The sequence below is a fragment of the Nelusetta ayraudi genome, unplaced genomic scaffold (assembly GCF_046127955.1).
Source record: "Nelusetta ayraudi isolate G7.1 ecotype Tasmania unplaced genomic scaffold, CSIRO-AGI_Nayr_v1 ptg000084l, whole genome shotgun sequence".
NCBI lineage: Eukaryota > Metazoa > Chordata > Actinopteri > Tetraodontiformes > Monacanthidae > Nelusetta > Nelusetta ayraudi.
The window spans coordinates 1,589,727-1,602,995 of NW_027466134.1; the positions used below are offsets into that span (position 1 = coordinate 1,589,727).

Consider the following 13,269-nt stretch of genomic DNA (forward strand, 5'->3'; position numbering starts at 1 on the left):
GCCGGACTCCATAATATACAGCATTAACTTCGAAGTAGGCCCATGATTCACTGGAGAATTTTTAGAGTTTAGAATCTGTTTTAAGAACACCTCGGGAGCCGGAAAGTGCTGCTTGGGAGATGAATGCCTGGAATATTCTCATTTGGCTCCAGCAGCAGTGATCACAAGACAGATAAGTCACAGAAAATGGAGTGATTGATGTTTTGTCTGTCAGCGTATGAGTGTGTGTATATCTAGAATTCTGTACAATGTATGATTTATGTATGATTTAAAGAAAATGCTGAACATGCAGTGGCTGATTCTGACAGGAGGACCATCGGCAAAAGTGACAGCAACACCTCATTAAGTAACATTATTGACAGCACTAAAAAGGGACAATATTCCCTTGTTTAAAATGTGTGCAACAAAAGCGGGGAAAAAAAAAGGGCTGGAGCGCGTATTGACTTTAAAAAATGGCGCTGCAGGGGGAACGCTTTCAGCTGCCGTCAATAAGCAATTGATCCAAAAAGACAGGTTGAACAATTTGGAAATTTGAAGATTGAAAACTGGACTCAGCAGTCGGACCGCACAGGCCATCTTTCCTGACTCTGGCTGTGCATATCATCACTGAGAGATCAATTATTAATGGGCCGTCCTCGCCAATGATTGCTCCAATAGGGAGGATTCGGATTGTTTCATCCATCAGCTGTTTAATATCCTGCGCCCGCAGGGCCCTGTGCACAACTGGGGTGGAAGCGATTGTTGTGCGCATCCATTATTTTTGCAGCAGGAGGCTTTTCCCCAGCCTCCCAGCACCACGGCAGACATCTGAACAGACGTCGCTCTGGCAATAAACAGCTGTCAGGGTTCACGCAGGCTGGAGGTGAGGCCATCACCGATTCAACGCTTCTCCGTTCAGTCCACATCTTTCATCTCTTTTCTTTAAATCAAAAAAGAGAGAAGGATGGTTCGCATGTAATATTTAGAACAAAGGTTACAGCGGCCACTTTCCTTACATTCTGTTCTAACCTCTCGCAGCTGGGTTCCGAGAATTCCTTGATGCTAGCTGCACCACACTTGGTCATTCACAACTGTTTGTCCGAACACTCCTGAAGCACGGATCGCCCGTGCGATTGATCTCCTGCTGCTCACTGGGTCAGACCCTCTCCAATCTCAAATTATAACCATCAAACATGTTTGATATACAATTCCATGTTGGGCTGCTTTGGTCCTGCAACAGCAGATGAGAAAGTGCAGACTGGAATGTTTCAGCAACCAGATGTTTCTAAAGCTCGCCATTTCCAGACTTGCCATTTCCAGACTTGCCATTTCCAGTGTATATGTTGTGTATAATTGTTTACATTATAACAATTCCTCCTATCAGCCAGCTGACCATACGGCTCAAAGGTGAAGCGTGTAATATTTGGAGATATTGAGGAGAAACAGCCACATCAAGTGGTTACATTTTATATTGCAGCGCTCTTTCACTCACCCTCCCTCTCTTTAGCTTGCCAGTGAACTACGGTGGCCTGGAATTGCCATTTTAGAACGGTTAGCACACAGCATGTAGGCAGCGGTGGCATCACATTCTGAACAAATCTTCTACTGTGCGTTCAGGGGATTACGTATGCATGTCAGTGATCTGACTCAGACCACTCAGTGGATAATTGTCTATTGTGTGGCCGTCCTCACCCATCTTTCAAACCTCCCATATCTTTGGCGAAAACTGATTCTGGCAGAAAAACACAAGACGATCAAGACGCAGGAAGCCAAGCTTCATCTGAAGACGGTGGGGGGGCTGCCTGAATGCTGCAGCAGCTGCGGTTTTGTCTGAACTATGTGGCATTTCCACATCAAAAGAAAAACAAAGGCCGTCTTCCAACAGATATCTAACCTGTGGGAAGCCTCACCTGAGCTACCAGGCTAAACGAACTGCACCGTATTGAATTTCGTTTTGAACATGAAAAAGAACAGACAAATAATAAATGGGTTAGACAAAAAAGTAAGTTATGAAAGCACAACAAGAATGACCACTTGGAACATTTGCTTTTCCACACCCTTAAAGGAGTGAGGAATCTCATCCCACCCTTTCCTTTTTTCCCAAAACTCAAAAATATGTGAATATATTATATATATATATCTATTAAAAAAATACTTTTCAAAGATAGTAACAGAAACAAAAAATAAAACCTATACATAAAAAACAGTTCCAGTCGTCTTTGATAGACATAATGCTCATGCCAATTTGTTTCACTTTCACACATTTTCTCGTACAGCTCTTCAACTGATGCATATTTGAAACAAAGTCCCCTGTGGTTCTTTAATTCTGCAGGGAATTAAATGTTACACCTGGTGTTCAGGGTCAGTCTTTGTCATGTGAAGGAGTAACACACCTCAACTGCACAGTGAGCCAGTGATCCACTATTCAAAAAAACAAAACAATCAATCAATAAATGGAGAACACAGCGCTTCAAGCGTCACGTTCACCTCTTTAATTTCTTGAAGCTGATCTCCTGCTAAACGCACCGAACGCTGCCAGAGCTGTGAACGAGCTGTGGGCCGGGTTACACACGCGCTGTCCGTCTGATGACAGTGCCTCAGGAAGCGTGCGGCGCTCGTCGCCGAGAGCTCGGACTCTTAAGTGACGCTTAATAAGATTTGGAGAATGACGGACATAAATCACCTGCAGCGTGATGACAGTGTTGTGCTGCTGCGGTGGCCCTCTCTTTACCGGATGGGTTTTTGAACCAGGACACACACACACACACGCACAAAAGACAGCGGAAATAAAATTACCTGAGATAGTGATCTGATCTGTGGGGAAATGGGTAATTCAAGAGTCACGACCTCAATTGTTAATCTAGATGCATTCACGTGGAGTCATTTACATAGCTCCATGGCACACACACACACACACACGTATCTCAATATCTCACGAATGTGAATGGGATATGAGTGCATGGGTTATCACGCTGCTCTGTGATTAAGATGGATATGAGGGGAGGAGACAACCATTATTCTTTAAAGAGTCTTCATAATGCCTGACAGATAATCATGAGTCATGTAAATGCTCATTGTTGAGAACAACACACCCACACACGCACGACACATGCACACGTTTTGCTATGTGTTGTTGGTTGGTTTTTTTTGTGTGTGTCTGTGTGTATCAAAACAAACTGGGTGTGGCTTCTCTCCAGCCTGGAAAGCAGGACTGGTTCTCTAATGTGGTTTTGGTAATAAGATGCTTCCCCCTTCTGGAAATAACCGGTAATGACACTCTGGCGCAACAGGCAAGACTCGGTTTAGTCACTGTTTAACGCCACAAAACACTTTGCTTGAAGCTTTTGGACCTGAACATTTTGCACTGTTCAGTTCCGATGCCATAAGGGTTTGAAAACATTCAAGGTCGGTAAAGGAAGAGATTCTGAGAATCCCAGATGAATGTCACGTGACCTGCTTCACATTCACACCATTTCCCATCCGAATGGGAAATGTGAGATATTAACGGGGGGGGAGAAACGGACGGTGTAAATGATCTACTGTCGAGAATATATGTCATTATAACGAGGGCGGGGTGCAGAGGTAGCCGGGCGGCGTAAATGTCATTTTAAATGTCAGCGCCAGATCTAAAGTTCTCTTTTTGTACATCAGGTGGAGTCGACAGATATACTGGGTTTAAATAACAAGTTTCCAAGAAGGCTGCAGTGTCTTTCACATGCAGGGCAGCCACACATCAGAGGGCAGATGATGGTTCGTATTAGAGAACGTATGACAGACCTGGTGGAGGGTTTGGGGGGGGGGGGGAGCAGCTCCAAGTGAGGACTGCTGGGTCTGGAAAATGCTTCGACTTGATTAAGATAAGTGGTGCTTGGAATCTCAGGTCGCCACCTGAACTGTTGGGACACTCTTAAGAGTGGATGTCACGGTTGGCATCTTCCTTTATGTTTTTACAGGCGATAGTAACCAGGCCGAGTTTACTACTTCGCTCCGGACGCAAGGTGTTATTCCTTTATCATGCTGTAAAATGTGTTCCGTTGGGCTTAATTGAAAGTGCTGCGCGATAAACATCCTCGCAAGACTCTTTTCAAGACTGCCCTCCACCTCGTGCGTGCGTGCGCATGTGTGTGTGTGTGTGTGTAGACATTGGACGGTGAAGTGGGTCAGAGGGCGGAGGAGAAGGACGGAGGTCTGAATGGGAGGACGGAGAGATGAATGGGTGGCTGAGTGAACGAGTGAGTGGATGAATGGCTGGATGGAGAGATGACAGTGAGAAGAAGATGTAAAGAGGTCAGAGAGGAAGAGGCTGGCTCGGCTCCAGCGCGCTCCTGCGGCCCTTTCAAAACGAAATTCTGCTGGACCTGCACGGAGGACGCCGCCCCGCCCCACTCCGCTCGCCGACCCGTCGAGACCCAGTCGCAAAACTTTTATCTCAAAGAAAACTCAGACGGGAATTAAAAATTTGAACGATAAACAACAACAACAAAAAAATTTGCAAGCCTGGGAACCAGAACAATCTGTGAGCTTGTTGGACCGCTCTGCAACAGTCTGGCCCTACTCCCATTCAAAGTGATTTTGAGCCAGCCAGCCAGCCAGCCAGCCAAAAAAAAAAAATCTGCTAGTCCAGGCGCAGCAGTTTATCTGGAGTGAGGCGGCTTTCTGAGGAAGCTGCGCGGCCGTGAGGCTTTTTTAGGTAACGACTGAGGCGAAGCTCAACAACCCGAGCGGCAACATTCGTTTGAAAATAGGATGAAGTTAATTTAGCTTTGAACAGAAACAGCAACCACTGAATGGCTAGGAATAGTTTTTGGACATTGCATCTAAAAAGTATTTCCTGAGTGACTGTGAGTCCGTCACACTGCCACCAGGAAACCAACGACAAAGGCAACAATTTTGCACTTCAGTAGTCAGTCTGTGTTGACGCATTCTACGATAAATTAACAGTGCGTTTTATTCTAATGGCTCAGCCAGGGATTTTTTGCGTTGTTATGACATATTTCATCAGCTAAATTCAATAAATACAAAATGCTCATTTTCACAAACGAACTCACATTCCACAGTGAGTCACGTGATCGAATCAATTTCAGCTCAAATCCACACTTGTCGTCGTAGCTGCTAATGCCCTGCGGTTGTGTTCAATTATTTAAAGGTAAAACTGCCCCGAGGGCTGCAATCCGAACGGTCTACGACGCTGTGCCGTTGGAGCAGATGGTCCTCAGCACCTTCAGAGTGAAAACTGGGCTGCGCTCTTCATAAAAAGCTGAGGGAGCGGCGGAATCATTCCATAAACTCTGCTGGCCTTCGCTGAAGCGCAGACAGAAACAAAGAACGTTGCGTCAGTGTTCGCATCCTTCAGCGTCCTGCCAGTGAGTTGAATAGACCTGCTGCTCCGGCTTCTCTACAACCAGATTCAAGGTTTCACTGACGAGGGGGAACAAAAAAAATGAACAAAACATCAATAAATAATTTTATAAATGACAAATTAATGAATTCCTCCTTCTAGCGAGAAAGAAAAACGATGAACCGTTGGGTCCAAAAAAAAAAAAATGCTTTCATGTGACGACAGCTGTTGCCCGACAGACGTGAGGGAAACTTTTAATCTTAGTTAGTGTGTGTGTGTGTGTGTGTGTGTGTGTGTGTGTGTGTGTGTGTGTGTGTGTGTGTGTGTGTGCAAACATTTCCTCATCCTCTCGTGTGATCAAGTCTCAGACGAGCCCGATCATCCATTATATTCTGTGAATTACATTGCACGCGTCGGTATCAGAGCAGGAATGTTTGCGCGATGCTGTGAGCTTGTGTTTGTTTGTGTGTGTTACGGTGGGATGTGTGCGCCGGCGCGTGCATGTGTGTGTGTCTGCGCGTGCGTGCGTCTGTTTGTGTTATAACCAGAGCAAGCTGCCAATGTAATCACCATGAGAAAGCCTCTGGAAACGAACCGTCCAACCTTCGCACCCCTCGTCCCTCCTCCCGCCCTGGCAACTCTTGGATGATCCACGCACACGTACACACACGCACACCCACAAAAATAAATATCTCATGTGCTCCTGCTTGCTTTCCTTTTTTTTGAAGATGCAAAACTCATTAAGGATAAATAAGTGTGGCTGCACTGCACTGTAGCTGCAGGGCACATGGATGCATTCAAGAGAACTGCGATGTACAGGCCAATCCTGTGCTGGAACATTTTGTTTCAAAGGTTAAGTGTGTAATATTTGTGGATTTTGAAGAGGAAACAGCGACATCAAGTGGTTGCATTTTAGATTGTAGCATGCTTTTACTCTCCCTCCCGCTTCTGAGCTTGCCAGCGAGCTACGGTGGCCTGCACAGTGCACACCCAAACCTGTGTACCTCGCCCACCTTCTTCTTTGTTGGTTTATTTGAAGCCGTGAGCCGTCACCCTAAATAGGAAACGTGCTGTCAGGCAGACTGGATTGTCCACACCGGGCTTCCTTAGAAATATGGCGATGCAAGATGGCAGCTAACTGGGAAAAGACTCTTGCTTTCTGTATATTCTTATATTTATATGATATATATTATACCCTGGACATTTAAAATCAAGAGTTGCTTTTAAGAAAATACTGTAATGCAGAAAGAGGTTGTTGTCGGTTGTTTGTTGTATTCTGTTATGAGTCATGTTTGTTTAATTTTCTTTTTGCTAATTGTTGGACTGTGTTTCTGTGTATGTGTTGTGTTCTTTAATTTGTTTTTGCTTTTCTTTTAATTCGGTATTTGCTTGGGAATCTTTTAATTGTACTGCAACTTTTAATTGACCCCAGAAAGAACAGTCACTACAGAGGCAGTGGCTAATGGGGATCAACAATAAGCAATAAACATCGCAGAAGGAACAATGGTGACTATTGGGTCAAAGGCCTGTGATCCAAACTGAGGACCGATCTGAACCTGACAGCACAAATCGGTCCAAAGCCGTCATTTTTAATACCAATATTTCAACATTTCTCTCAGGCAGATGACAGGACGGCTTTGTACTATTGATTTAACTCAGCCATGCAGTGTAATTCACCGTCATAATTCAAACGTTCAGTCCAAATGGGACTTTATGGGCACTAAATGTCAGAAATGGATTTGTCACTTGAGCGAAGACTCATATTTGCGTCGAATCACCATTCACACACACACATACACACCTCTCAACCACGTCTCGGCCACTCCAGCACGTGTGCTGCTCCACCTCCATCTCGCTTTCACAGAGCATCTCAGGCAGCTCAGAGAAGAACCACTGGTATCGCTGGATGGAGCCTTCGAACTCCCTGAGAGAGAGAGCAAAGCGGAATTTTAATGGCTTTTTGAACAACGTGAGCATGTCAGCTAACACGCACAACCATCTCTCGGGTTTACAGAAAAAAGTTCCAAAAAAAAGAGAAAATGTCCAGTGGTCCAGTGGTACCCTGCACTGGATGTTATAAAGTGACCTGCGAATGGAGATAAACAATCCAAAAGCAAGAAGATACTTTCATTGTGGTAGAAAGTTGTATAAAGTTTGCATTTTGAACGTTTGGAATGCACAGGATGGAGTGCATGAAAACGAAAGCATCAGACAGATTTTTTTTTATGCAGACTCAACATAAAAAAATTAAAATACTTTTTCACCTTGAGAGTTTTTTCAGGCTGCGACTCTTGTCTCCTCTGGAACTTTTAAGTAGGAAGGACCTGGTAGGAAACACAAACATACAATGACGGTCAAGAATATGAGCTTTTTTTTTTTTTTCAATTGAGTGACCAGTAATATAAAAGAAACGGTGCCTGTTTTGTCTCCTGAGATGATGTTTTCCTCTCACCTTCTGGGCTGCTGCTGCTGCTGCTGCTGCTGCGACTCTGAGGAGGCCGACGTTGAAGACGACCTGTCTGAGGTCAGCGACGCAGCTGGGCTCAGCGACGTTGAAATACGTTGGTTATTGGGATTTTCACGTGTCATCATGTGACCAGCTGCATGAGATCCACACACCTTCTCTACCTGTGGGACAGACAGTTTGCTGACTGCATTTACATTTCCAGAGTGTGTGGTGTGGTGTGATTTTTGGTGAAATATTTACTGTGTACTAATATGTTTGCTCCATCCAATGCGGCCCTCAACTTTGCTATATTTCAAACGAACAATCTTCCACCGCCTAAAATGTTTGACCTTGTCTCCACGGCATCCGTCCACAGTGTGTTTGCATTTCTGTCCTGAAGAGGGAGGTGTCTTTGCACATAATGCTCCATGACACCAAGCTACAAATGAAGAAGCCAATCACTGTCTGATTTTTTTTTTCAAATAATGTCTGGAATGAAATAAGTTTGATCCAAAACAAAGTGGTCAGTTTTTGGGAGTGAACACACCCAACCTAATGTCATACACAGTCGCTTATTGGCCATCTTTGCTCTGTTTGATGCATCATTATCTAGATATGCAAAAATAAATACTTGAACATGCCATTTATGATGCAAAAAAAATGTCAACGTCCAATTGTAAAAAGACATAATCCAGTTCAAGCAATTTAATTGGTAAAATTCGGCGCCGTCATCCTGTAAAGTCTTAACTTGGGTTTAAACACACGATCTAACGAAGCTAGTGGTCAATATTTCGAGTTCTCTTGTCCACATGGTTGTATGCAGCATTAACATTCATGCGGCAGCAGTCCACCAATTACTTTGTTAAAGTGAGTTGGGTTAGCCAACGGTGTTGTGCCCAAAGAACAAGATGCCTGGTTAAATATCCAATGAAGTGGTATTTTCGTATTAGCCACAATTAGCGGCGCAATTATGCTTGTGTCTGTTTGTTTACCTCTAAGGAATCTACTCCACTAAGTCCACAATGTTCTCCCAATGTTGGACGGCCACTCTTTTTCTTTTTCCAACAGTGTGTGCGCATGCATGTGTTTGTGTGCCGTCTGTTTGTCCGGAGATTAGCCACAGAAACTTTCTCATCACTCAGAACCAGGCTGCATTCTGGGTATCGGTTGTCCCGCCAACCACAGCCTTTGTCTGGCACTGGATCTGTATTCACAATCTCTCACTCTCTCTCCCGCTCTCTCTCTCACACACACACACACACACACACATACAAACACATACTTGCACACACACACCACACAGAAACTGAGGGGAACCCCTGATTCTCTGAAGAATGAGGCTGTTTTTAGCCCATCTAGGTACAAGGTCTTTGTGAGGAAATCCAACTGCCAGGCTGAAAGGAATGGCCTTGCACCCATGGCCTTCCTCATTGTGTGTGCAAAATTCAAATGACATTATCATTGGATATTGATTTTAAAAAATGGTGAAGTCATCACTTTCTTTCATTTTAAGAAACTATCAAAGACGATATAACATTTATTGTGTTTTGTTGGCTGGTAAACCCCGTAAGGAGGACTTATTTGTGCATCTTTGAAGTAAAGACGCTGAAAAGCAAACTCAGTTTAGCTCACTGTTTACTCACCGTGGCTGTAATCCGCGGCCCATGGAGCTGAGCGTGCAGTATCGCGTCGTTCACGTGATTTCGGACCGCCAGCAGAGCTAACTCCATGCTGTTGTGGTTGCTGCTGGTGGCCAACGTCGCCGCCAACCGTTGGAGCAACACCACCAGGTGCCCCCAGGGGGCGCCGAGCTCCGATATGCCGGTCTGCAGAAGAGAAGGTAGACAGGAAGAGGAGATGAAATGGGCAATTAGAAGAGGTCGGGGGGCAGAGGGAACAGGGCAGGAAATGAGTAGGAGGTAGAAGATGGAGTAAAATCTGGTAAATTGGCTTAAATATCCTTGACATATTCCACTAATTGGTCCGTGACAAATTGATTGTGACGCTTTATTATGAGCAAAAATAAAACTGATCAAAGAGCCACTTATTAAAATGATTGGCACTTTGGCTCTCCTGACAAAATAGCCAGGAACACATTTCCCCATAAACCAATTTGCCTTCTGTCACAGCGAGGACTTTGCTTTTCTTTCTCCTCTGAAGAGGATCAACATAATTTGATTTGTTTCTGCCGTTTGTCTTCCAAAACAACTCCCAAGGGCAGCGTGCAGCGTGCCATCTCGAAGCTCTGCACTCTCCATTGTGGGTGTCGTTAAGCTTCCAGCAAAAATTTCGCCCAGCAAAGTGAGATACAGGAAACACTGCCAATACCGTTGGCATTCACCCCTTCTCAGTCTGAAACTTAATGTGGAAGCAATATACTGATGATGAAAAGCTGTAAATGGGTAATTTGGTCATGAGAGCAAAGACAGGCTTATTGTCGTATTTCACCGACAAAGAAACACACTCAAACTGAAAGGAACTACGTGAAAATAAGCGTCCTCAAATAAACCAACAAAGAAGATTTGTGTGAAAAGGCCACTATATAGTTCCCTGGCAAGCTCAGGAAAGGGAGGCCGAGCGAAAGAGTGCTGCAATCTAAAATATAACCACTTGATGTCGCTGTTTCTTTTCAAAATCTCCAAATATTACATACTTAACCTTTAACTTCACCTGTAAAGGTCAAAATGCATCTCAGGTGCATACTGAAATTTCATTCAAAAGTTGTATAACTTTATTTGCTTAATCGAATACTACAATCATTGGGAGACTTACCAGGCATCCCCTCATGATGTTGACACACAGGCCGGTGCAGGGCCGGATCAGCGTCAGCCCTCTGCAGTGGGAACAGTACTGCATCCTCACTAAGCCCCGCCCACACTCCCTGGACAGCGTTACTTTCTCCGTGGCGTTGACGACGTCGCCCGCCAGCCTCAGCAGCCGACTCAACGCCCGGCCCACGCCGAGGGCCCTGGAGAGGCTGCCGAGCAGGAGGCGAGGGTGGGCTCCGAACGGGTTGACGTCCTGCCGCGTCAGCCGCAGGCAGTCGTCGTGGTAGGCGGCGGTGGACGGGTGAGGGTGGGCGGACGCCTGGCCGATCCCGGGGTTGAGCAGGCGACGGTAGACCAGCGGGAAGAGGTCGTTGTAGAAGCGACGCACGGCGGCGTCCAACGAGGAATCGGGCTCCCCGGAGAGATGGCGCTTGATGCTGCCGAAGAGATGAAACACCAGGGGGCGACAGTCGGATGCCAGCGACGAGTAGGCGCTGTCAAACAGCGAGTCGGTCAGGTTGGACGTGAAGGACACCAGTGAGTCGAAGGTTTCTGGAATCGGACAGAAGAGGAAAGAGTGTATTGCACCTACCGCAAACTTTGACCCGTTTCATTTTAAAGACATCAGAATAATAATTGTAATACATTTTAGCAAACTTTGCACATCCGTGACATGTGATTTAGCTGTCATTTACTTAGCAGATGTCTCAGGCAGGACATCACTTGGCCAAGATGACAAATTAAAAATTTTCCCCCGTTTGAGATTTCAGACTTACACTGAAAAAGCAATCTAACTACATAGCAGGTAGCCACTTTGTTGGTTAAGACTGAATGGTTTTGATGATGAATGACCTACAGTATGTTTTGTTATGTAATGACCTCATGTTTATTCTTACTTGTGTGTTAGTTACCGTTGCTACCATTGCCCATGCAATGTTACACAAAAAGACAAACAATATATTCCAAATTTAATTTCACATTTTCACTCTCAGCCTTATTTTTAACATAGAAATGAATGCACTTTAATCATCTTTCTTCCTCATTCTGATGCTCGCTTTGAACTTCATGTCTTGACCACATCTGCGTGGCTAAATGCATCGAGTTGCTACCATGTGACTGGCTGATTGCTATTTGTGTTAACAAGCAATTGAACGTAGCACCTATCGAAGTGGCCATGTGAGTGCAGACCTGAGCTGTGCTATAGCTGCATTATTGGAAGAGACAGTGTGAGTTAGAAAGTCGGAGACCCTCCCAGTCCCACTACTAGTGGACTTACAGACACATTTATTATCATTTCCATATTTGCGCACACATTATTTGGACTCCCCGCTAACCTTGGAGCGACTCGACCCTGCTCCAGCCGAGTTAAAATAGCCGCCAACCTAATTCACCCTGAGCTCCTTTTCACCCTCCTGTTATCTATAGGTAGGTGATAATGAGGGCCCTAATCTCAGGATCCACTCTTGTTTCCTGTGTCCCACACTGTCCAATGGCGTGGACGGCACCCCTCTCCGAGGCTCCGTGTGCGTGTGTGCGTGTGTGCGTGTGTGTGTGTGTGTGTGTGTGTGTTCCCGCCCAGCGTGACATTGTGTGTCCAAGTAAAAAGGGTGATGTCAATCAGATGGCATCCTGACACAGAGGCATCACACTGGCTGGGAGCGAGACAGGGAGCACGGAGGGGGGAATCCATTCATCTGCGTGTTTCACCAAGTCAACTGAGTCACCCACTTTGGATGTTTGTGTGTGTCTGCTCATGTATTCACCGTGAATTACACCCTGTTTTGTCCCAGTAGGACTAACTGGACTAATTAAAGGAAGCCGCTGTCGGTCTTTCATTCGAGCGGCGCAGGGCAGGTCAGTGTGATGAAGTGGACAATTGCGTTGGTGGAGGGATGAGTTCACCGAGCAGGAACAGGAACACCGGCCGGCCCGAGACGTGGCGTGAGAGCCGCCTCGCTTTTATTGCGTCCTGCCAATGGCAACGCAAAGAAACACAGACGGCATCGACTGACACGGCGGAGTCTGCTCCGGGGCGGGCGGGGGGGGGGGGGGGGGGGGTGTGGGGGTCATGTGACAGCTCTTCACCCTCTGTGATTGAATGACAGCTGCGTCATGGAGGAGAGGGCGCGAGGGGTCTCGGAGGGCTCGCCCAGACGCACGCAAACATGCGGGAGGGCCCCCCCCCCCCCCCGAGTACGCGCACGCACTCGCACGCACACGCTAAAGTAATCCGCAGGGTGTAAATAGAGCCTGGCTGCAGGCACTCTGGGCATGTCTCAGTTTCTCCAGGGGCTTTTTGATCACTGCACTCGCAAGGGGAGAGGGTCGGGGGGGCACGACTCAGCTGTTCCACCACCACCGCCGTCATGCAAAATTAATTTCCTTTATCAAAGGGTTGGTTGAGCCAAATGCCACTTTATTAGGTATAATGTTCAATTGCTTGTGCACAAGGGCAGCTAATCAGTCAGTCGCGCGGTGGCGACACATTAAGGCGTGATGAAGGTGACTGGCCGAAGTTTAAAGCCATCATCGGAATGGGGAAGAAAGGAGACTGGAGTGAATTTGAAGCCGGTGAACACGGTTGTCGGTCCGAGTGTTTCACAAACTGCTGATCTACTGGGATTGTGACGCAGCCACAATCATCTCCAGGGTTTACAGAGGATGGTCCCGAAAACAGTGAATATCTCGTGGAGGAAATTGACTCGCTGATGTCAGAGGTCACATTGGGCAGACGCTCA

At 46.1% G+C, this 13,269-nt stretch overlaps 1 protein-coding gene across 1 annotated transcript in view; it reads right to left on the reverse strand.

Annotated features, from left to right (window-relative positions):
• LOC142900668 (glypican-5-like) overlaps positions 1-13,269 on the reverse strand; it is a 446,285-nt gene that overhangs the window by 30,448 nt on the left and 402,568 nt on the right. Inside the window, exons 4-8 of the mRNA XM_076045076.1 lie at positions 10,536-11,083; positions 9,407-9,589; positions 7,770-7,945; positions 7,582-7,641; positions 7,119-7,241 (exon numbers count right to left, since the gene is read on the reverse strand). Coding sequence (XP_075901191.1) covers positions 7,119-7,241; positions 7,582-7,641; positions 7,770-7,945; positions 9,407-9,589; positions 10,536-11,083 — 1,090 coding nt within the window. The remainder of the gene's footprint in view (positions 1-7,118; positions 7,242-7,581; positions 7,642-7,769; positions 7,946-9,406; positions 9,590-10,535; positions 11,084-13,269) is intronic.